Raw genomic sequence first — 26,236 nt, 5'->3', positions numbered from 1 at the left:
AGGGTGTCTAAAAAAATTTTTTTTCCTGTTTTTTGACAACAGTAAAACGTATTTTGAATTAAATAAATTACATACATTCTTCTTTTTGTCTCAATTAATTTAATTAAAACAAAATTTTTTTGAACACCCTGTATAAATAATTATGTTAATGTTTACAGTATTGAATAGAGAATTGAATACCCTTTCAGATGAGCTATCACATGACCCCTATTCTCATTTAAAAAATCATCGATTACGTCATTACGCCTAGATAGATGACGTCACTAGTATGATATATATGCCAGAAAATCTAAATTTAAAAATAAAAATCGACCTGGTTCGGAATTTTTCCTTAAAGTTGTCGGTTTACGCAATAATGAATTTATGCGTTACTTTATGGACGCACTGTATATCAGATAGCATAGATATATTATCATTTATCATCATCATAGACATAGCTCCCCGTGTGTGACAAGCTTTACTATTTTCGTTTCCGTTAAAATTAGTTGTACGTCACTACGTCAGTGATCAGTCATGCACTAATTTTAATTGGTTGAAATCTTGAATATGTGCAAGCGTGCAAGCAGAATCAATACTTGTCAAATGTCAAGTTCAGTGTGTACTTTATTTAAAAACATGGCTGATTCCGTCGAGTTGCGTATGAGTGTAACGTCTATCAAGAGAGTAGATCCATATGTAAAAGATATTCTTGCAAGTGCTACACACGTCGCTTTATATAATTTTAACACTTCCATTAACGAGTGGGAAAAAACTGAAACCGAAGGTGCACTGTTTGTATACAGCCGAAATGGAGAACCATTTCACAGTATTATGGTTATGAATAGGTTAAACACTGACAATTTGATTGAGCCAATTGTAAAAGATTTTGAGTATCAGATGCAAGCACCGTTTTTACTGTATAGGAATTCAAAAAGTAAAATATTCGGAATTTGGTTTTTTAACAGAGAGGAGTGTATTCGTATTACCGTTTTAGTAGAATCTATCATGAAAGGTCTAAAAGACACTGGTGATGAGAAATCGAAAAAGAAAGGAAACAATGTTGATATATTTAGTATGTTAAGTAAAGCTCAAGAAGATTTTAATAGAACCCCAACCAAACAAGATGCAGTTCCAACATTTTCTTCGACTCCTAGGGTTCCTGATGTTACATCTCAAAGTGTTATGGACTTTTTTGCAAAAGCTAGTACAAATACAGGCCAAAAACCGGTTAATACAGAAGAACATGTATTGCAGGTAATTCAAATAAACACAAAGATTGTTAATTTTAATGTTTGGCTTATAATGTTATGGCCCATATGGCAACTTGTAGTATTATTCAGTTTTATTTAGGATAAACATGTTATTGTGTTCACTGATCATCGTCTCAACTGTGTAGTAAATATACAGTAAAACTTCTGTTAACCCAAACATCATTTAACCAAAAACGGGTGACAGTTCAATAATTTTGTCAATAAAAAGTAAATTTTTATTGAAAAATTGAGAAAATTCTATGTTAATTTGTCAACATCATCAACATTGCTTTCATACAACTAAAGAATCCAATTAAATATACCTACACGACATTACAAAATCACCACATAGTATTTTTTTAAACCAACTTTGATCAAGAATACTATGTAGTTTGATACAAGAAGAATACAAAAAACAATGTTATTTTTAACCGAAATTTTTGTTATCTGAAACAGCCTCCCCCAATTATTTCAGTTAACAGAGGTTTTACTGTACTATTATTTGTAATGGCCCCTCTTCATAATTGGTTAATACAGACAATCAAGCACAAGCATGACTGTATATATGTATATATGGGATTGTCAGTTTTTGGAGATGCTTTAAAGGGAATTGCTGAGTACTAAATAATAAATTGATGAGTTATTACAATTACAGACTATTGTGTGGATACTTGCTTGATGATTGTGCATCATAGACAATCACATGACCAGCCATCATGGTCGATAGTGAAGTAGTTGGAAGTTATCATACAACCAAGTGCACACAGTCAATGTTATTCTGAAGCTATTTCCTTGTGGCATTTTTTTAATCAACTATTATAAATAAGAAATAAGCCACAATTAACTAACAAAATGATTTTATTAACGTTTTGACGTCCACATCGGATGTTGTTGTCAAAATACAAAATATTAATAAATTAAACAAAAATGTTGTTGCTTAGTAAAAAATTCTTGTAATAATTTAATTTAATCTGACTCATTTATATCGGCAAATTAGACATATTTTATACATTTTAAAGTAGAAGACTTTAAAATGATATTGCCAATATTTATGAGTTGCGTTCCTGGGACGACTTTACTGAAAGAGTTCATTCGATTACATGAAATCAAACCCAACACAAGAATATCCGCCACAAAAAAATGACAGCATGTGATCTGTCTTTTAAAAAGACAACCACATGCAACAGTGACAGTAAAATTCTCACGTTAGGGATTCTATAGTAAATGTTACTTGTAACTTAACAGTTTAACCCCTTCGTGCCGGACCGTGATTCGGCAAGTCGGCTCCTATATACGGATTCAACCGTTTACTGAGCGGCTTCGCGCAGTCTGTTAAAATACAGTATCACACTACAACTAATTAAAGTTAATGTAATAATAACACTAATTTTAGAAATAAAACTATTTTTATTAAATTTAATATTCTACATTGTATGTGAGTTAAATTAAATTTTATCCATAAAATATCATTTTAAACAAAAATTAGTAAAAAAGATAAACAAGATAATTCGGATGGAATTCCCCAGATTATTTTGTGCTTGATATCATCCCAGTCTCCTAATCTGGGAAATTCCATCTGAGTTATCTTGCAAGGGATAGTAAAGTAAGTTGTAAACAGCAGCACAGTACCTTCACCTCCCACACAATCCCATCAGTCAAACATCCAAACAACCTTATCACCAATCAAATTAACTAAATCTAATCTCCTTCTGGACATCACCCACTTTGGGCGTGGTTTCCCCACATTTAGATTTGAATAAGGTAATTCGGACGGAACAAAAATACCTGAAATATGATGAAGATGGTGTCACCGCCTTATGGCGAACGAAAACTCATGATGCACCCGTGTGCATCACTGTACTGACCGGACAGTCAAGCATGATGCACACGGGTGCATCACCATACCGAAGGGGTTAATGACCAAGTGCACCAAATATGGACACACTCATAGTTTCGCAGTCTATGTGACCACATCTGGACTCACATACTATACTGTTCTTCTTCTTCTTCTTCTTGCAGTGCCTATCCATTTCGGATGTTGGCAACAATCATGGCATTATGTACTTTGCACACTGCTGCTCTGAAACGATTTGTTTGTTGAGTTGAACAACATACTTAGATTTTTCAGACAGGAAATCTTTGCTGATCCTCGTTTCCTTCCAATTTTCCCTGTAAGAATAGTTGAAGCAGTCCATATCTCTTGCTATTCCTCTTAATGTGAGGAACAGCAAGATATATTGTACATTTCTTTCTATAAAGAACAGCTTTCTCATTTTTATTGTGTTTATTATTTCATATTCTTTGCCCATTTCTCGCAATACTTCCTTGTTCATTTTTTTTTCTGTGTCCATGCTATTCTAAGCATCCTTCTGTAACACATTTCAAATGGCTTATTAATCTTATATCCCATATATTTGAATCAGTTTACTCTTTCAATATGTTTGGTTTCAATATGCAGGTCAATATTTTGAATGTTCTTTTTACTTTTATTGCCATAAATTTAGTTTTTCTTTTTGATCTTTAGTCCGAATTGGTTGCCCCTAGTATTTATTCTATTAAGCATCATCTGTAAACTTTAAAATAATAAAGCAGAAAGTAAAGTTTAGATATCTGGGAATAGATATAACCAGTTACGGAGATGTTGAAGAGGAAGTACGACAACAAAACTTAAAAGCAAGTAAAGCGGCGGGATCTCTTAATGACACAATCTGGAAGGATAAACACGAAAGACAAGAAGCAAGCATCCAAAAGCAAGAATCTATAAAGCAGCAATTAGACCCGTCGGAGACAAGACATGACACATCTAAAAGGAGACGAATACTAGAAACAACAGAGATGAAAATACTTCGACGAATATCAAGGAAAAGTCTGTTTGATAGGGAGGGAAGCGAAAACATAAGAAGATCATGCAATGTAGAAGACATAAGTGGATGGGTGACAAAACAAACAGAGGTTTAACGAACACAGTAGAATGACAGAGGATAGAATAGTACAAATAGCACAAGATAAGTCACCAAATGGACGAAGAAGTATTGGCAGACCAAGAAAAAGCTGGCACAATAATTTAAACAATTTAGGAGGCTAATATTGAAAAAGAAACAGGCTTTAAAGCCTACATACAAGAAGGAAGAAGAAGAAGAAGACTTATTGGTACACTATTAATCTTTATACCTTCATTGTACTCCTCCAAGGCCTCTACAAATATTTCTAGGTTCCACAAAACACTTCTTATGTAGAATATGACATGACATAAATGACAAAGATAAAACACAGTTGCATCAACAAATAAACAATTGATTTTCTGCCTTTGATTGTTGTTTTATTTTAGAATCTGTTGCACCAACCATTACTCAATTGAAATCAGTTTTTGGATTCTCAAAAATAATCAACCATTTTTCTGCTGATACTGGAATAATCAACTGTTTTACACTGTTTATATTTTTTTGTGTTACCTTAGTTTTTAAACTGTCATCGTATAGTAAATAATAATTAAGAAAAATGAATTTATCATCATCGTTTTTGAGTTCATCTTCGAATGATTTGGAAGATATAATGCATATACAGTACTCCCTCTATAACGAGAATTGAAATGGCGGACTAATTACCTCGTTATAAGGGGATCTCGAATATCAGACAACAATAATATTGTGCATACCACCACCACTGAAATGATTTGATGCCTCTTACGTAGTTTATTAGGTGTTTATGGTCAACCTCAACAATGAAATTTGGCTATTGTAAATTGTAAATTTCCTATCATATTTAATATTGGTCGGTAGATAAACAAGAAGTTTATTCATCATCATCATCATCAACCCGTACGCGTCCACTGCTGGACATAGGTCTCCCTCAGCTCTTTCCATCTTTCTCTGTTTTGTGCGGCTTGCATCCAGTTGCCGACAATACGTTTCAGATCGTCAGCCCATCTGGTTGGTGGTCGTCCTCTGCTCCGTAGTGCTTCTTCTCGTGGCCTCCACTCGACAATACGTTTTGTCCATCGGTTGTCTGACAATCTGGCGAAGTGTCCTGCCCAATTCCACTTGAGCAACGCGATTCTTTCGACGGCGTCCGATGTTTTTGTGGTCTTAAAGAAGAAGAAGTTTATTACCGGTGGTGAAATTTATTACAGCACTGGTCTCAATAAGCACACAGATGTTGGGCATTCCTCTATATATTCAGTTATGGTATTTATTTATGGCCATCACCACGCCAAAAACAGGTAAAAAAACATATTCTTTGATTTCATTTTTCCACGTTATAACCAAATATGCCTCGTTATAGAGGTGTTATAGTTCAATAGAAATTTCATGGGACATCTAGTGTACCTCGTTATAAGCGAAACCTCGTAATACCTGTGTTCGTTATAGAGAGAGTCTACTGTAAAATAAGATCTGTAAGAGATCACAAAGATTGGTATAAAGTATAATGTAGTTGATTTTAAAGCAAGGTATACAGTGATGAGCGTGCTAATAACCGGCAAAATAGCGCGAAAGATGAAAAACATAGTACATTGCGAAACAAAAAGAGATGAAATTAGTGGAGATGGAAATGAATGTTATAAACGTATAAATTAACATTATATTACATAGTTTTCCACCTTTAGATGTATCAGAGGAGTATGACAACTGTCATTGTGACAGAATTTTATAAAATACTCCTGTCACAGACGTCTAAAGGTGGGAAACTATGTAATGTAATGTTAGTTTATAACGATCATTTCCATCTCCACTAGTTTCATCTCTTTTTGTTTCGCAATGTATTATGTTTTCCATCTTTTGCACTATTTTGCCAGTTATTAGCGTGCTCATCACTGTATAAGTGTACCATTATTTATCCCAATGACTAGAAATGCATTTTTAATTATTATTAGATACTGAATAAGCAAGAAAATAATGTTGTTTCAATTGGGAATTCAATTTTAACATAACCTTAAAAAACTTTCTTTGACAATCTTCTTTGTTAGACCATACTCGGATTCTAGTATTCTCCTTCTCATAGGCATCTTTCAGTGCGTCACAATTTTTCGATTTCTTTCTAACGCAATAAGTTGGAAGTGACAGAAAAAAGGTATGTCCGTGATTAAAATCATTCATTTATTTTAGTTGTTGATAGATGGCGCTATAATCGAACAAAAAATATTTATGTATTATCTATTCGCGGTGTGCAAGTACTTGGAAGGGATACGTGAAACGATCGTGCGCGAATAGCGGAGAAATATTGCAACTTTCTTAAATAATTCATATTGTCAATTGAAATTGTCAAATTGACGTACTTCATATCTACTGTCATTGAAAGAGAAAAATTATATGTTGCTCCACAATATTGATATGATATGCAATTATTATATAAAGGTAAATTTAATTAATTGTATTTTGCTTGCAGTACTGCATTTTAATAACTAATTTTATTTACTACATACAATTTTTATGTTTTCATCACATAACCTGAATCTTATTTTTTCTTCTTATTATTTTTTGGGCTATGGCCTTGACAATTATCCAGCAACCAGGACTAACGTAATTGGTCAATACAATTAAAAGTGCGAATAAAAGTGCAGAGCGTAGAAATAGGTGTCGCTTTGCGCAACTTGCACGGTCCCAATACGACTATAATGTGTACAATTTATAAAACTATACAAATCAAAGAACATACCTTTTTATAAATGAAATAAACACAATTGATTTGTTTTTATACCAAATTACGATTACGATTCTGACAACTGTCAGTTTTAATTAAAATGTCATGTTATGGTATGATTCTCTACATTCATAAAATCATATATTACATCATTAATGACACACTGAAAGACTGAGAAGAACTTTAAATTATAGTCGTATATATATATGTAATAGGTAAATAATCAGTAAATCGGTAAACCCAAATCTTTTTTTTTTTTTTTCGATTATAGCGCTATCTATCAACAACTGGAATAACTGTTATACATGTGTATATATATTATTATCACAGACGTGCCTTTTTTCTGTCACTTGCGTCACACTGAAAAAAGCCTCTGAGAAAAACCATAGAATAATCTGTACTAATACAGTGTTGCAACTTATATATTGTAGGTTTGTAAACCAGTAGTTTTTTTTTAGAATGGTGCAACTCAATGGTTTGAAAAATAACCATTGGTCATTGATTTAAATCGTTGAATTGGCGGTTAGCAAATCAGTTGTGTAGACAGTCTGATGGTGCAACTGGGCATAAAAAGTACAGTAGAGTCTCGGTTATCCGCCCTTCGGTTATCTGCCGTTCCGTTTTATCCGCCGCACCATTTAAGCAAAATTTTTTTTTCAAATTTATATAACTTTGAAAATATTAAAGAATGAGTAAAAATTTTTTAAGATGAGATAAAATACGCCGAGCAACAAGACGCCAGAGCTGTCGATATTATGATGCTACAAGACGGCGAGTATTGGCGGCAACAAAACGAGATACATCCTAAATCATTCTATCTACAATGTCCAATGTCAGTCAAAATTAAACTGATTCTCTTCTTCTTCTTCTTGTGCCACTCCTATCGGAGAATGGAAATCATCAAGGCCTAAACTTGTGTTTCATTTAACGCTCCCTATTATCCGCCATTTTTGCTTATCCGCCCTTCCGTCGGCCCGTTTATGGCGGATAACCGAGACTCTACTGTATAGTTGTTTTTGTGCTCTTGTTTAATGTTAAATAGTGTTTGTTTTTAGCTAGTATAACTTAGATGTGTAAACAAATTGTAGTAATAATTTTTCTTTTGGTGTGGTTCTTCCTATTTTAAAAGTTATATTGCTAATTAGTAATTTATGCTGTTATATATTTTTAGAGATTAATGTCCAATCCTGCACATTCTGTTGAACATATAGAAAAGCAACAGAGGTCTATAACACCTCAAGATAGTTTAATTGGGCAGCAAAAAGTGATATCTAGTGGTGATCGAAGAAGTGTACCTATCTCATTTCCAAGTTCTGAAAATAAAATTGGTTCAGAAAATGGATTCCAATTACACAATTCCCTCAAAAGCCAATCTTTGATACAAAGCACATCGCCACTTGCTTTTTTATTGCAACAAAATAATTTAGGGCAGACAGAAAAAGAAGAATCTCATGATTTGTTGAGTTCCTCCCCATTTAGTCAGGTAAGGATAATTTACATACTAATTAATAAGTGTAAAAGTGAAAAGTATGAGACTGTGTTTTTTATCTGGAGAACACTAATACAGTATGTAAATCGTTCAGCTGGACATAGGGAACATACATTGTATATATTTAGATACATTAATACATATTTGTATTATATTGAGATACTTGTGGCAACTGAGCTCCCTCAATGACAATATGGTTATTAGCAATAAGGGGCATTATCCTCAAAATTCACAACTCATTTCGACTGACACAAATAAACGTCAAAATATGACAATGTAGTAGCTGAATATTTTTGGCCTAAGGGAATGAGAAAACTGTTTAGTTTTGAAATTAGTTTTTAAATACAAAATATTTTAAAAATCAAAGTAAAATTATTAACTCATTAACACGTTGACGGACAGAACGTCTATAGACGTCTAATTTCCATTGATGTAATGTGACACAACGTCCATAGACGTTGCATTTTTCCCTATTCTTATTTGCAAAATACATGTAGTGTCACAACACTTGCTTATACATTTGACGTACTGTCTGTCAACGTGTTAATCATAAACTTTGTTTTTGATTTATTTATGAACAGCCTTGCTTTAAAAGCCACTCATTCTATTCGTTCTAACAGCTCTATTGCACCAAAAACTCATACTCGAACAGAAGCTTCAACTAACACAGGTTAGCGCAGTTGCCACAATTCTCTCCATGTATATTCCCTATGTCCAGCTGAACGATTTACGTACTGTATATTTAGTTGCTATTTATTGAATTTATTATTCTATATTTGTTTGTATGTAATGTAATATAAAGCAACAAAAAATGCTCATATACTATGCATTGATCTTGAGAAAGCATATGATAGTTCATTGAGAGATTCTGTGATGGGCACTCAATAAGAAAGGTCCCTGGTGAATATGTAAAAATTATGAGAGACATGTTGCAAAATTGCAATTATTATTGCGAAAAAACAATACAAAAACAAGTATTCGCATTTTACGTTTTTCAACCATTTATGCTATACTTAGGACCTTCATATTTCACCCAAAAAAACTTTATGATACAGTAAAACAATACTGTAAATTCTATTAAGATCGGTTCAATAAATTTTGCAAAATAAATTTTGCAATCCAGCTTTCGCAAAAAAAATTCATTTTTTCAAAATGTTACAGGACTGAAAATAAAGCAGATAGCAAGTTGAATTTTTTTTTGCTTATAGAAGTGTACTGTACCTTTCATTTGCAATTTGCAAAATTAAAATAGATTAATTACCACGGCGTCAGGAAATTTTTTTAATAAACATTAATTTTTGGTGCTACGTGCAGGGCAGCGGTGTTCGATTCACACAAGTTGATTTCCACCAAAATTTCTTCTAATCTTTATCTAATATATTATTTTCTTACTCTATATTTTGTTGTATTTTAATATTTTAATTCCACAAAAATCAAACTAATTTTATAATTGTTTGTGAAATATTGTTTAAACAATTACATATGTTTAAAAATAATAAGCTTTTATTCTCTAAGTTAAAATATATAAACAATAAAGTTTTTGCTAAAAAAAGTGTTATTTCAAAGGATAGACTATGTGTTTTTATTTTGCAATAAACAAATTTATTTATTTATACCGAAATGTAATAAAAATTAAAATGTATCAATCATTATCAAAGGTCATTGGAATGCCCAATAAGAGCAAACTATCCGCTGTCCTGCGCGTAGCACCAATAATGAATGTTTATTTAAAAAAATTCCTGACGCCGTGGTAGTTAATCGATTTTAATTTTGCAAAACTGCGAATGAAAGGTACAGTACACTTCTATAATCAAAAAAAAAATTCAACTTGCTATCTGCTTTATTTTCAGTCCTGTAATATTTTGAAAAAATGAATTTTTTTTGCGAAAGCTGGATTGCAAAATTTATTTTGCAAAATTTATTGAACCGATCTTAATGAAATTTACAGTATTATTTTACTGTATCATAAAGTTTTTCTGGGTGAAATATGAAGGTCCTAAGTGTAGCATAAATGGTTGAAAAACGTAAAATGCAAATACTTGTTTTTGTATGTTTTTTTTCGCAATTATTGCTATTTTGCAACAAGGGTGACTATTTTTTAAATTGCTAACCAATTCTATATTGTAGGAAATTTAATTACGCAACTTTTATGTCAGTACAACTTTTCTCGGAAATGAATACTTTATAAGTTATAATAAAAAAACGAAGAAAAAAATCGAATTTTTCCTTCATTTTTTGACATTTTGTATATTTAAACAATGTTCCGGACCTTTTTGAGAGGGAGGATAACTCATAGACCAGGGTAGAAAAATAAAAACGGGAAAAAAATCAATACAGGTATTTGAAGGTGCTAAATCGTAGGGAGTATATAGTTAATTAAAAATACATACAGAGGTACTCGTAAATCGACCTCATTTTTTTATAAAAAAATGCCAAAGTCAGAAAATATTGTTTTTTGCCTATAGCATTTTTAGTATCATATTTACAGCAAAAGTTGTATTATGAAAGTTGTGTATCACAAAAAAACGATTAATTTAAATTTTTACAAGTTAAAATCCATTAAGAATTAACCGAGATAATTGCAAAAAACCACGTTTTTTGCACTATTTTGGAAATGTTAATAACTTTTACTAAATAGGTTGTAAGGAACTTATTGTACCTTGATCATAAGGTAATTAAGTGCCTTTATTAGTTTACAAAATCTCAAGAAGATCTGTTTGTTAGTTTACAAGTTATGTTAAATGTTTATCCCAGACATCGAATGTTTAAACAATCATTGTTGCCCAAGGAGTGTTTTCAGAGTTTTTTGGCAAAGTGCAATGACTACTTAAAGACTCAAAGTAATAAGAAAATTAAAAAAAATAATATATTTGTTTTTTAAATGTTGTTAAACAAGTCGATAAAAAAATGGTAAGTTTTTTCTTAATAAACAATTAGAATATCTCTGCCATTTTTTCTGATAAATAATTATAATTGGTTGTGTCAAAAATCTGGTAAAAAAATGCACATTAAAATGAAAAAAATAACTTTCTAGGACCAATAATAGCCAAGTTATACTTTTTTTTTTTGAAAAATCACATCTCTATTGTTTATAAATATTAAGAGTTGAAATTTTTACAGCATGGTAATAAATATCTATATTTTATATGACAATTGATAAGTACCAAATATATTCTATTTAAAACGAGTAATAACCCTGTAAAATCAATTTACTCACGCTGACTGAGCTGGGACCGTGTGATATGGAAGAATGTCGGAGTTCAGTTTCTCTAGTCGAGATTTTGCTATAGAAAGTTCAATTTGGAGCGCTTGAAAAATTTTATAATATCTCAGCTTCCAGAGAACGTAGAGCCTTCAATTTTTTTTAAATTGGGGTAACTCGACGAAAGAATAACAACTAGCTAATTTTCATTGACCGGAAAAATCGGAAAATTCTGGAAAATGGATTTTTTTATTCAACATTCTATTTACAACGTTAACAGTAATATATTTTGATAAACATTTTCATAAAATATTATAAATTTGTGAATAAATATTAAAGTATAATTATGGTATGTACCTATATATTTATTTATAGACAGGGTTGTTCATTTTATTCGCCTCAGTGTTTGTACGGAAAACGACTTGATTTAAAAAAAATTCTTCATAGAAATATACAAAGCCATTAACACTACAATCTAAAAATAATATGAATTATACAGGGTGCTTCAAAAAAGAGTGGTATGTCAAAGATATATTTTTTATGGAACACCCTACACCTGATGAAATTTTTGAATTGCTCAAATTGAAACAATATGCTAGCTGCTAGCTAGACTATACCTAAGTACAGGGTGTTTTAATTCATTTAAATTTTTAGAAAAATGTAAAATTTTAGAAAAAAATAAATATTTACGAATCTAAGAATCGTTGACAATTATTTCTTGGATCTTCATAATAGACTATTTCGCATATTTAAACAGATGTTTATTGTAACAAAATTTATAATTACTTAGGTCCAATTTCACCAACAACAAATAAATCAATGAATGCTATTCGTCCAATAAAATGTATTAGATGTTTAAGTTTATATTTTGTTTCAATATAATTTTAATAATTTAAAGTGAAACTGGCGAATTTACTTTCTTCTAAATATTTACAGTCAGATTAACTTGCCAATTTAGTCAAAGAGTAAGTATTTTTTTGATAAATAAATAAAATAAGTCTTATTTGACGTTAGTAAAATGGAGATATGTCAGTTTATTGGTCGAATAACTTTAATCATAGAATAAACTACTATTCGTCGTTGGTGAAACCGGCCATTGATCGTACATTTTAAGATTTAAAAACTAATTGGAAACAAAAACATTCTCAAATTAAGAAAAAATGTATATGTATAGATTATAATTATTGATCTTCGTTAATTATACACAGTTTATGTGCAGATTTATTAATTTCTTAAACATTATCCCTAATTTTTTTAAACAAATCTTCTTCAACTTCACTTTTGTCATCTATAATAACTGTCAAAAGGTTGTAGCATCTTTGTTCATCAGTATCATATTTGCAATTTATGCAAAGCTCGGTACAATTGATTTATTTTAAGAAATTATGGATAATGTGGAAGAAATTGATGAACCTGTACAAAAACTGTGTAGAATTAACGAAGATCAATAATTATAATCTATACATTTTTTTTTCAATTTGAGAACGTTTTTGTTTTTGTACGATCATGTAATTATAAATTTTGTTACAATAAAAATCTGCTTAAATATGCTAAATAGTCTATTATGAAGATCCAAAAAAAATTTGTCACCGATTCTTAGATTCGTAAATACCTGTTTATTTTTTTTTCTAAAACATTACTTTTTTTTTTAAATTGAAATAAATCAAAACACCCTGCATTTAGGTATAGTCTAGCTTATTGTTTAAGGGCAAATTCAAAAATTTCATCAGGTGTAGAGTGTTCCATAGAAAATATGTCTTTGATATACCACTCTTTTTTAAAGCACCCTGTATAATTCATATTATTTTTAAATTGTAGTGTTAATGGCCCTGTATATTTCTATGAAGAATTTTTTTAAAATCAATTCGTTTTCCGTACAGACACCGAGGCGAATAAAATGAACAACCCTGTATACATACTATAATTATATTTTAATATTTATTCACAAATTTATAATTTTTTATGAAAATATTTATCAAAATGTATTAGTGCTAACGTTGTAAATGAATGTTGAATAAAAAATACATTTTCCAGAATTTTCCGATTTTTTCGGCCAATGAAAATTAGCTAGTTGGTATACTTTCGTCGAGTTACCCCAAAAAAAATTAAAGGCTCTACGTTGTCTGGAAGGTGAGATATTGTAAAATTTTTCAAGCGCTCCAAATTGAACTTTTTATAGCAAAATTTCAACGCGAGAAACTGGACTCCGACATTCTTCCATATCACACGGTCCCAGCTCAGTCAGTTTGAGTAACTTGACTTTAAAGGGTTATTACTCGTTTTATATAGAAGATAGTTCGTACTTATCAATTGTCATAAAATATAGATATTTATTACCATGCTCTAAAAATTTCAACTCTTAATATTTATAAACAATAGAGATGTGATTTTTCAAAAAAAAGTATAACTTGGCTATTATAGGTCCTAGAAAGTTTTTTTTTTCATTTTAATGTACATTTTTTTACCAGCTTTTTGACACATCCAATTATAATTATTTATCAGAAAAAATGACAAAGATATTCTAATTGTTTATAAGGAAAAAACACCATTTTTTTATCGACTTGTTTAACAACATTTAAAAAATAAATATATTATTTTTTCTAACTTACTTAGTACTTTGAGTTTTTAAGTAGTCATTGCACTTTGCCAAAAAGCTCTGAAAACACTCCTTGGGCAACAATGATTGTTTAAATATTCGATGTCTGGGATAAACATTTAATATAACTTGTAAACTAACAAACAGATCTTCTTGAGATTTTGTAAACTATGCTAAACTAATATTTTCTGACTTTGGTCTTTGTTTATAAAAAAATGAGGTCGATTTATGAGTACCTCTGTATGTATTATTAATAAACTATATCCCCCTACGATTTAGCACCTTCAAATACCTGTATTGATTTTTACCCTGAAATCGCTCATATTTATTTTTCTACCCTGGTGTATTGTGGAGAAACACAAAACACAAAAACACATACTTAATATGTGTTTTTGTAGATACACATTAAAACTAGTTTTGGGCCTATAATGAGGTATGTTTTTGTTTATGTTTTCAGTTTTGTTGAATGTTTTTGTTTTTAATTAATTTTTAAATCTAAAAATGTACGATTAAATAATTATAAATATTATTACAATAAATATCTGTTCCAATATGCTGAATAGTCTATTATAAAGATCCAAGAAAAATTTTGTCACGGATTCTTAGATTCGTAGATATGAATTTTTTTTTCTTAAACCTTACATTCTTATAAAAATTGAAATAAATCATAACACCATGTATTTACGTGTAGGAAACCCTTATAAAAATATAGCTTATTTTTTTAAGGAAAATTCAAAAATGGCTCACGAGTAGGGTGTTCCATAAGAGAAAATATAACTTTAATATACCCCTCTTTTTTGAAGCACCCTGTATAATTTTCATTAGTTTTAGATTGTAGTGTTAATTGCCCTGTAAATTGCTGTCAAGAATATTTTTTTAAATATCAAGTCGTTTTCCGTACAGAGACCGAGGCAAATACGATGAACCACCCTGTATATATATAAAGATAAAAACAAATGAAATAGAGAATGTGGAAAAATCCCCTTACGAATAACTCACACATCCACTATTTCTTATATATAAAGATATATATACTGTACATTTATTATTTATTTACAAATTTATAATATGCTATGAAAATATTTATTGAAATATATTAAATAGTGTTAACGTTGTAAATGAATGTTGAATAAAAAAGTCCATTTTCCAGAATTTCCCGATTTTTCCGGTGAATGGAAATTAGCTAGTCGTTATTATTTCGTCCAGTTACCCCATTTTAAAAAAAAAATGAAGGCTCTACGTTCTCTGGAAGCGGAGTTATTGTAAAAATTTTCAAGTGCTCCAATTTGAACTTTCAATACCAAAATCTCGAAGCGCGAAAGCGGACTCAGAGATCCTTCCCCCATCACACGGTCCCAGTAAGTCAGCTCGAGTACCTTCATTTTAAAGGGTTATTACTCATTTTAAATACAAGATATACAGTAGTTATTAATTGCAATGTAAAATATAGATGTCTATTATGATTTTTTGCAAATTTCGACTCTTAATATTTATAAACAATACAGATATGATTTTTCAAAAAAAAAGTATAAGTTGGGTATTATTGGTCATAGAAAGTTTATTTTTAGTTTTTAATATGTGTTTTTTACCACTTTTCTGATACAACTAATTATAATTATTTGTCGTGAAAAATAACAAAGTTATTCTAAATGTTTATAAGGAAAAACTCGCTATTTATTAAACGACTTGTTTAAGAGCATTTAAATAATAAATGTATAATTTTTTTTTAATTTCTTAGTAGTTTGAGTCTTTAAAAACTCATTCCACTTGGCTAAAAAGCTCTGAAAATACCCCTTGGGCAACAATAGATGTTTAAACATTCAATGTTTTGGATAAACAATTAACGTAACTCGTAAACTAACAAAACGATCTTCTTGATACTTTGCACTCTAGTAAGGGCACATAATATCCTCATAATTAAGGTACAATATGTTCCTTAGGTCATATTTAGTAAAAGTTATTAACATTTACAAAATAGTGCAAAAAATGTGGTTTTTTGCAATTATCTCGGTTAATTATTTATCAATTTTAACTAATCAAAATTAAAATTAATTGTTTTTTTATGATACACAACTTTCATAATACAACTTTTGCTGTAAACATGATACAAAAAATGCTACAGGCAAAAAACCATATTTTCTGACTTTAGCCTTTGTTTATAAAAAACTGAGGTTGATTTGCGAGTACCTCTGTATGTATTTTTAATTAACTATGTCCCCCCTACGATTTAGCACCTTCAAATACCTGTATTGATTTTTACCCTGAAATCGCTCATTTTTATTTATCTGCCCTGGCGTATCAATATTTGATTTATTTTCAAGCAATTTCTGCAAAAAAATTTGAGTCACCTCTCAACGTCCAAATGTGCTAATATTTTTACAGATGAGCCCTGGTCTACCAAGGCTTAGTGTTTAGTCCTTATTTATTCTCATTAGTTGTGGATCAGATAACTACACAGTAACATTCCCTGGTGCTTAATGTATGCTGATGATGTAGTGTTTAGAGTTTAGATTTAAAATGTTTTTCCCAATAAACCTTAATACTTTAATATTTACAAATGATATGGAAATTCTTCATCTCATTTATAAACATGTTAAATTATGTAAATACAAGTTGTAAACGTAATATAATAGGCATAATTTGTTAATGTGGTTTGAAAAAATTAAAAAAAAAATATATATAAAAAAAAGCACATAATAAAATAATAACAAAAAAATAATAAATAAAAAAAAAAGAAAAAAAAAATTGAAACAAACATAAAAAAAAAGAAAAAAAATAGAAACAAACAAAAAAAAAAGTGTTTGGCACAAATTAAAATATATATTAAAAAAACAGTAAAATAATAAAAAAAAAAACAAAATAAAAAAAAAGCTACACAATGTACCATTGTATCTATAAAAATAATATTGTAGAATGTACTTATGTTTATAAGAAATTTATGACTATGAATCTGCAATCAATCACAAACAAGTCTGGCTAATTGGCTCTGCCAAAGCCATTTTTCAAAAAAAAAAATGTAGTGTTAGTAGGAAATAGTGAAAGCAACTTAGTACAAAAACTGGAACAGTGGAGCTCTTGAATAAACAGGTTTAAAACGTAGTAGGACAGAAACAGAGTATTTAGAATGTTTATTTACAGATAGAGTTACTACAAATACAATGATATAATTTGGCTGGTGAATTTATTGTGAAAAGTAATAGTTTTTAGGAGCTAGTTTCTAGGATCTGTAATAGAGAGTAATAAGGCAAATAGATGGAGATGCAGTAGAATTAGGGTTTGGTGGATGAAGTAGAAGGAAGCTAGTGGTGTGTTGTGGATAGAAAAATTCTAATGAAGCTGAAGGGAAAATTCTATATAACAGCCATAAGCTCAGCTATGTCAGCTAAGTAAGATGTATGTAACCGACTGTTGAGCAGTTAAAAAGGAATACGAATAACAAGTGCATGTGGCAGAAATGAGAAGGTTTAGATGGATGAGTGGAGTGACAAAAAAGATAAAATGAAGAAGGAGTATATTAGGAAGTCTAGGGGTGACACCAATTGATGCCAAAATGAGAGAGCATAGGTTAAGACGATTTGGTCATGTTCAGTGTTGGTACATTAACCATCCAATACGAAGAATTGATGATCTGCTGGTTCCTGGAAGGAGTAGGAGAGGAAGACCTGGGAAGATGATTTGGCAGAACACGTCTATAAAGGGGATTGATATTGTCATGACTCAAGATAAGAAATGTAATTAGGAAGGACCACTCTGCATTTTATAAGGATAAAGATAAAGAGAATGATAATATGATTTATTTGTATAATTTATTTTTACATCAATCAGTACCGTTAGTAAAAATTCAATCTTACTACACAGGCGTTCTTTCTTCGATATTATTTCTTTTGCGAAACTTATCAATGTTAGATTTTCTTGTTTGCCATTCGGGTTTCATTCATTGTGAACTGAAGCGGCGAATATCTTCTACTGCTGAGTATGATCTGAATATTTGAACTTTTTTTCTTTTTGTGGTGGTAGGTATCGGTTTCTCATTTGTTTTTGGTAATTATTTTTCTTAAAGAAATTTCTTTAAAAATATTAATTTCTGAACTGTTAATAATAATTGTTGTTTATTACCTTTTGTAATTAAAAGAACTATTGTGTTAACAATTGAAGGGTGAGAGGGAAAAATGATGAATGTCAATTTTTGGTCATTTTGCGATTTTTGTGCAATCTGTTAGCTTAGAAAGAGTACTATCAACTTGTGAATGGCAAACGGGAAATAAAGATGATAATCGTCTTAAAACCACGTCACAAGATTGGGCGCAAGGCGGAAAAACAATTAATATGTAACTTTGTTTCTCATTTTACCGAAATAGTACATTCTTTCACGGTTTTTGCTGTAAATTTTAAAGAACCGCTTGGATTGACATGAAATTTGGCATACGCATAGCTAACATGTTAAAGAAAAAAAGTGATATGGTGCCGATGTGTACTTTTGCCTTGGGGGTGAATTTCACCCCATCTCGGGGGTGAAAAAATATATGTCCAAGATAAGTCCCGAAATGGATAAACTGACTAATTTTAAGCAACTTTTGTTCTATAGAGTTTTTTCACCAAATCAATACTTTTCGAGTTATTTGCAAGTGAATATGTTAATTTTTTAACAAAATAACCACGTTTTTAGACGGTTTTTCGCAAATAACTCAAAACGTAAGCATTTTGTCAAAAAAAAAAATTCTTAGCAAAACTATAGCCTATCAAAAAGTGAAAAAAACGGTATATATATTAGGTCTCTGTACCTAGCAAAAGCAGAGTTATAGCTAATGAAAAATAGGTTCATATTCGAAAAATTCCAAATAATTCAATGTGAAATATCCAAATAATGAAGCATTCTTGGAGAAAACACATTACAACTTTTTTAAAGTGTTTAAAAAAAGCTTTATTTCTGCTTTTATAAAAAAAATTTCTAGCTTCAAATGTAAGCAAGTTACGCTCAAAATAAAGTTGGTCCCTTTTGTTTTGGCAAAAAAAAATCAGGAAGATCACCCCCCAATTAGCAACTTAAATGAAATGAATCGTTACCGCCTCACAAGTTACTTTACTTATGTTGTGTTTATAATATGATCTGTAAGTTTCATCGATTCAAAGTGCTTATTTTTTAAAAAAATTGGTTTAAAAGTAAAATTTTTAAAAAATTTAATTTTGAAAAAAATGTTTTTTTTTTCAAAATAACTGAAATCAAAAATTCAAAATAACAAAAAAAATTGTTAGATACCAAAAATCTTAAACAATAAAAAATTCACCTTTACTTTTCTGAATATTTTTATTTTTTTGTTTTTCTGTAAGACAAAAATTGGTTAAGTTTCGGTGTTTCTAAATTTGCATACACTCATGATAAGTGACTCGTTCAAGCCCTTTTAACTACAGCTCTTTCAAGAATAAGGACTTTGAACCGATGAAACTTACAGATCATATGATCAATACGTACGCGAGTAAAAAACTTGTGAAGTGGTAACAATTAAGTTCATTTGAAATGCTAATTAGGGGGTGATTTTCCCGATTTCTTACCAAAAAAAGTGACCAACTTTATTTTGAGCGTTACTTGTTTACTTTTGATGTTAAAAATTTTTTTTTTAAACAAAAATAAGCACTTTTTAAACACTTTAATAAAGTTAAAATGAGTTTTCCTCAAAAAAGTGCTTCGTTTTTTGGTTATGGCACGTTAAAATATTCGATTTGGAATTTGACGAATATGAACCTATTTTTCATTAGCTATAACTCTGCTTCTACTAGGTATAGTGACCTAATATATACACCATGATTTTCACTTTTTTACTTGCTATATTTTTGATGAGAATTTTTTCTCGACCAAATACTTACTTTTTGAGTTATTTGCGAAAAACCGTCTGAAAACGTGGTTATTTTGTAGAAGAATTAACATATTCACTCGCAAATAACTCGAAAAGTATTATTTTAGTGAAAAAACTTTATAGAACAAAAGTTGCTTAGAATTAGTCATTTTATCTATTTCTGGACTTATTTCGAACATATATTTTTCACCCCCAAAAAGGGGTGAAATTCACCCCTAGGGCAAAAGCACACATCGGCACAATATCACTTTTTTTCTTTGACTTGTTAGCTATGTGTATGCCAAATTTCATGTCAATCCAAGCGGTTCTTTAAAATTTAGAGGTTTTGCAATATTTTATCTTTAAAGAACGTACTAAAAATGCTTACAGATAGACATTCATCATTCTTCCCCCTGACCCTTCAATTACGGAAAAGTATTTTTGTTTTGAACAATTTTTCTATAAACAATTTTAGGTGACCTTGCTGTATTTGTTGTTTCTAACTTTTAACTTTACAATGAGTATTGAAGTAATACATAGTTCTAAAATATCACAAGAAATATACTATAATATATATATACAATATGACAAAAGTGATAGACAAACTCATATTACTGCAAAATGTATTGTAGATTATTATAAAAAGAAATACCTTATTATTTGCTATTTTTATCACTTCACAGCAAAAAGTTATATTGATTATTGAGAATTAAAAATTACCATAGCCAATAAATCATGAATCATGGTAAATTCCATAACTATAAATAACATTATCATAATAAAAAATATTTGATAGCTTCTTGCCAATGCAGTAGATTCTTGATGTAAATAATATCAATAGTTTTTTTGTTTGTGTGTAGTTTTTTATTAAATAAAAAACTAGTTTTCATGATTTTATGAAAAATAAATAAAGGGTAGTAAGTCTAAGGTCCAGTGCCCACGGTGCAACTGTTTTGAAAAACAGTTGAAAACTAGTCTTATCTGTAATTTTGTTCTCAAATATATTTCTTGGCTACTGTAGATATGTGAACAAAGTTGGTTAATTCCAAATCCTACTCGTAGAGTTATAGATCCTATAGATTTTTTTAGTTTCGTTATATCCCTTACCTGGAATAGTTCCAGTTTTTCCATAATCTATAGATACATACACGCAGGTGCAAAAAATCGATCCACTTAAAAATTTGGTCATTTTTGATGTCTCGAATTTCCTAAACCTGTTGTCCGATTTAAGCGATTTTTTACCATGTTATAGCCTTATTCATTAACAATACCGCTGTAATAATATTATTGCTAGACAGGTAAACTGTCATTGTATAGGAATCAAACTGTGTTTTTTCTCAAAGTTCGCATCACCCCGTGGACTATTCTAGCATTTATAAAATACTGAAATTAAAACCCAACTATAGCCTCAGGTTTTCTAACATTCTGTTTTTAGATTCATTCGCTTATGTTGGATAATATAAAAGTTAGGTACTTTAACAACTGGCCATGTTCGTCATCAGTACAAGGTGTTTCTAAATAAGTGCGACAAACTTTAAGGGATAATTTTACGTGAGAAAATAATAACAGTTTGCTCTGTAGTCTTATGTCCGCAAACGCTTCGTTTCCAAGATACAGGATGTTCAATTTTTTTTTTAAACTGACGATTTGTTTATTGCTTTAAAACCAGTTGAGATATGCAAATCAAATTTGGTGGGTTTTAAGACGTAGTTATTGCACATTTTTTGACATACAATTTAGAATTTTATATTCACCATTGGTGTGCATACGGGTAATATTATCGGTCATAATACCCGTTTGCGCGCCAATGGTGAATATTAAATTATATATTGTACGTCAAAAAATCTGCAATAACTACGTCTTAAAACCCACCAAATTTTATTTGCATATCTCAACTGGTTTTAAAGCAATAAATAAATCGTCAGTTTGTAAAAAAAATGAACATCCCGTATCTCTGAAACGAAGCGTTTGCGGACAAACTGTCATTATTTTCTCATGTAAAATTACCCCTTAAAGTTTGTCGCACTTATTTAGAAACACCCTGTACTGATGACGAACATGGCCAATTGTTAAAGTACCTAACTTTTTTATTATCCAACATAACCGAATGAATCAAACGACAAAATGTTAAGAAAACCTGAGGCTATAGTTGGGTTTTAATTTCAGTATTTTATAAATGCTAGAATAGTCCCCAGGATGATGCGAACTTTGAGAAAAAATACAGTTTGATTCGTACACCCAATATACAATGACAGTTTACCTGTCTAGCAACATTATTATTACAGCGATCTTGTTAATGAATAAGGCTATAACATGATAAAAAATTCGGTAAAAAAGGTTTAGGAAATTCGAAACATCAAAAATGACCAAATTTTTAAGTGGATCAATTTTTTTGCACCTCAGTGTAGTTACATACTTAGAAAACTTTTTTCTTGCGTAATTGAATATTTACATTGTTTTTTTTTAGTTTATAGATTCACAGAAACCCCATCTGATGACTCCCATGATGTTCACAACCCCAAAACCAAAAGAAAATTTGGACAGCTCCACAACTGACGCAGACCAGATTGACTTACTCACGGAGAAACAATTAGCCCAAGCCCTTATTTACCTTTTAAAAAACAACGCCGATTTCACTAAACAAATTCACGAAGCTTATGTAAAGTCAATAATGGAGAAAGTTAATCTTAGTACAAGTAAATCTTTTATATAAAGTATTAGTTTAATTGGGAAGATCTTACTTGAAGAAAATGATTCAACATTGACAACGGAACAGGCTTTTTTAATTTGTACGTACTTATTGACAACTGAAATCTGGAATTTTATTGTACCTAATTGATTTTGTGATTATATCAATTTACAAGCTTTTTGTATTACTTTAGACCCAGCGCATACATACAACTTTTTAGTAGAACAACTATTTAGTCGAATTGTGAGGGTATTACGATTCGTTCTCGACTAAACTATTTAGTTGTGTAGGGTGCGCCTACAGTCGATAGTTGAATTGGAAATTTCAGTGTGTCAACACGTCGAAAGTTAATTTAGTCCAAGAGATAGCGCTGAAAAATTTCTCTGAATTTACTAAAGCTAGTTATTTCACAGTTGATTACTGTGATTGTGTAGAGAAACATACTGCGGTCGGTAAAGCCAAACGTGGAACAGGTGGTACTGACAGCTTGTCAAAGTTGCTTACCTGCGGAGGCAATTAAATCCATTTACTAAAGCTGAAAATCAGTACACACATTCTAAATTGAATATAAATAAAAGTTATTGTAGTCGGTCAGCTGTATGACGGGACAGAGCCGGTCGGTCGGCCCCGATGAATGTAGAGGCAGTGGCGGCTCGTGTCCTTGGAGACAGGGTCGGCAAGGTTTTTTTTGTCTCCTCATATAGGTATACCATCAAACTAAAAGGCTTAAATCATCATAGGAGATTTTGTTGTTTTTTGTTTTTTTTTTATTTGATGTACTTGACATTCTCTCTTGTTTCATGGTGTTTCGACAATACGTGTTGATTCTTTTGAGACAAGATAAATCTCGTTTATTTGAGGCCGAAATTGGTGGTAATAAGAAAATTAATGAACAGTTTGTTGTAATGAATTGCAGTACTTACTACATAGAATTATACATACATATTTTGTAACTTATCCCACTTTCTGAAAATATTTGGATCGGCATAATTTTTAAGTACCTAACTTGTAATAATAAATATCTTGGAAATTCTTTGGCAAAGGGAACTTTTAAATTTTGAATCGTAAAAGAGGTCAAAAATTTGCAAATCTTCAAAATTCGAAAAACGAGTATCTATTTGCATATAATAGTAGGTATCCAAAATTTCAAGATATACCTACTCGTTTTTCGAGATATGTATCATGTCGGTGTCTTTTTGGGATGGTTCGGAAATATCAAGCGAATCCAAAACGTCACTGCGTATATATTGGAAACTACTATCATTACGGAAATCTCTGAGATTTTGCACCAGCTTTCGTATTCTATTTTTGGAATTAATAATGTCAGTTGACTGATTTTGAACAACAATGAATATCTTGTGCCAACTCTGTCTTAAAAATATTTAAAAGAATATTAAAAGAGTAATCATTTAATAAAGTTCTCAAACCGATTGCTTCACGGATCGAGGTATCGCCGCTTTCAAAATCGTCGCCTTCTATAATAAAATCAAAAACTTTCAAAAGCTGTTCACGAAAATCTGCTACAGATACTAAAACTACTAGAGATAATCTGCTTAGATAAAACTAACCGAGATTTAAAATTTCATCGCGTCTGACAAACTGTTCGCTGTTTTTTCGAAACAAACTTGTTCTAAAGCAGTAATCCGTGAGCTAAACTGGCAAGAAAAGACGATATTCTTTATTTTTTTTACACGTAACATGCAAAACTAAATTCATTATATGCGCATCATAGTATAGTGAGTAAATAAATCTTGTGATGCAATAGTTTTAACTTTTGCCTGGAGACCATTCAATTCACCACACATCACAGCAACGCCGTCATAAGATTGCCCCAGTTTGCCCTACCAATTTATTTTTGATATCAAAAAATTTTTTCTACAACCGTGTTAAAAATGCAATTTTTAGCACTCCATACGAGCGTTAAAAATGCTACTTTAAGGCACTAGTGCTTTAAATTATTTTTAAGACACTGCAGTTCGTATTGACCGTATAGACAATTTTGATGTAATGTCAAAAAAATATAAAAATGGAATGTCAGTCACGTTCAAGTAAAAGTTTTTGTAGATATTGTCCTGTAATTATGTTTGTAGAAAAAATATTGTATGATATGCGTGTTAAAAAGTACATTTTTAAGGCACTCATGTGAATTGCAGAATGAGCGATAGCGAGTTTTGTGTATGTTTTTTTTTAAACTTTCACATGCGTGCCTTAAATGTGTACTTTTAACACTTATATCATAAATAACTATTAATCTGTTCTTTAAAACACCAAAAATATATTCTGCCTTATTGCTTTTACTCACGTCTCTAAAACCTAAAAACCTCTCATAAATATTACCACGTAACGTGTATCGAACAACAATAATTGAAAATTGTGAATGACATGATAATCAGAAGTTTCATCTACTTCCAGCGAAAAGCAAATGGTTTTCTAAATCTCAGATTCAATAACGTTATTCAAAATGTAACTATTTGATTATATGTATTAGTTCAGTCTGTATTACGAATACACTTCGAATCAGAAAGTAAATATTTCTAAAACAATTTTATTAATTCTCTATAATTACTTTGATTTTTAACAAATGCTTCGATCCATCATGTCCACTAAATGATAATTCCTGACAACTTAAAAAAATTACAATATCAAAACGACGTAAAACGGCGTGATTATTTTTGACAATTTCTGCCGATGCGATGCTCCAAATGAAACACCGGCCGGCAGATTTAAAAGTGCCGTTCCTGGCCGCTTAACCCACGGCGAGAATGTATGTATGTTCGCTTTCGCTTGCTCATCGACTTGTTACTTCGTTGAGTTTTACGTGTAAATCGTCAAGCTACGGAGAGTTGGGTACGGCTAGCCGAAAAGTCAGATGAATGGTTCGGATCATTCATTTTTTGAGAAGTCTTTTATGCGCAGGGATCACTTAACGCTCGGATTGATTAAATCCTTTTAAAAACCATGAATCAAATTTAGTCTGTATTATCTGACAGATTTTTTTTACTTCACAGATACAAATATTAAAAAAAATTATATCTATAAATGTGTGGGTCGGCACTGCCGACCCTGACCGGCCGCCACTGTGTAGAGGGTTATTCACTATATTTTGATCCTCCTATAAACTGCTTTATTTACAAAATTAGAAAACAATGTAAAATACAAAACTTATTCAATTTTTAAATTATGATTTTTTGACATATACATCGTACTAGTGACGTCATCCATCTGGGCGTGATGACGTAATCGACTATCTTTTTAACTGAGAATAGGGGTCGTGTGCTAGCCCATTTCAAAGGTTATTCAATTCCATATTCAGTAATATAAACATTAACATGCTTGTTTATACAGGGTGTCCAAAAATTTTTTTTTAAATTAAATTAATTGTTTAATTAATAATTCAAAAATGTTGTTTGGACACCCTGTATAAATAATGATCCTAATGTTTATATTACTGCATAGAGAATTGAATAACCTTTCAAATGAGTTAGCACACGACCCCTATTCTCATTTAAAAAAATAATTGATTACGTCATCACGCCCAGATGGATGACGTCACTAGTACGATA

At 30.6% G+C, this 26,236-nt stretch overlaps 1 protein-coding gene across 1 annotated transcript; it reads left to right on the top strand.

Annotated features, from left to right (window-relative positions):
• The first annotated feature begins 595 nt into the window (after nucleotides 1–595).
• On the top strand, nucleotides 596–22,849 carry LOC126886699 (mRNA-decapping enzyme 1B). Its single transcript, XM_050653694.1, has 3 exons — nucleotides 596–1,233; nucleotides 8,038–8,349; nucleotides 22,452–22,849. Exons 1-3 carry the CDS (start codon nucleotides 616–618, stop codon nucleotides 22,695–22,697), a joined length of 1,176 nt encoding a protein of 391 aa, XP_050509651.1. The 5' UTR covers nucleotides 596–615; the 3' UTR covers nucleotides 22,698–22,849.
• Nucleotides 22,850–26,236: the final 3,387 nt, after the last annotated feature.

The sequence above is a fragment of the Diabrotica virgifera genome, chromosome 6 (genome assembly GCF_917563875.1).
Source record: "Diabrotica virgifera virgifera chromosome 6, PGI_DIABVI_V3a".
Lineage (NCBI taxonomy): Eukaryota > Metazoa > Arthropoda > Insecta > Coleoptera > Chrysomelidae > Diabrotica > Diabrotica virgifera.
The sequence above is the reverse complement of the archived record's forward strand: the minus strand, read 5'-3'. Positions and strand labels throughout refer to the sequence as shown.

Bases quoted from the DNA above. Each gene is read 5' to 3' on its own strand.
- LOC126886699 (XM_050653694.1), top strand. From the start codon at position 616: ATGGCTGATTCCGTCGAGTTGCGTATGAGTGTAACGTCTATCAAGAGA. The intron at 1,234-8,037 runs GTAATTCAAATA...ATATATTTTTAG, and splicing joins CAGAAGAACATGTATTGCAG to AGATTAATGTCCAATCCTGC. The intron at 8,350-22,451 runs GTAAGGATAATT...GTTTTTTTTTAG, and splicing joins GTTCCTCCCCATTTAGTCAG to TTTATAGATTCACAGAAACC.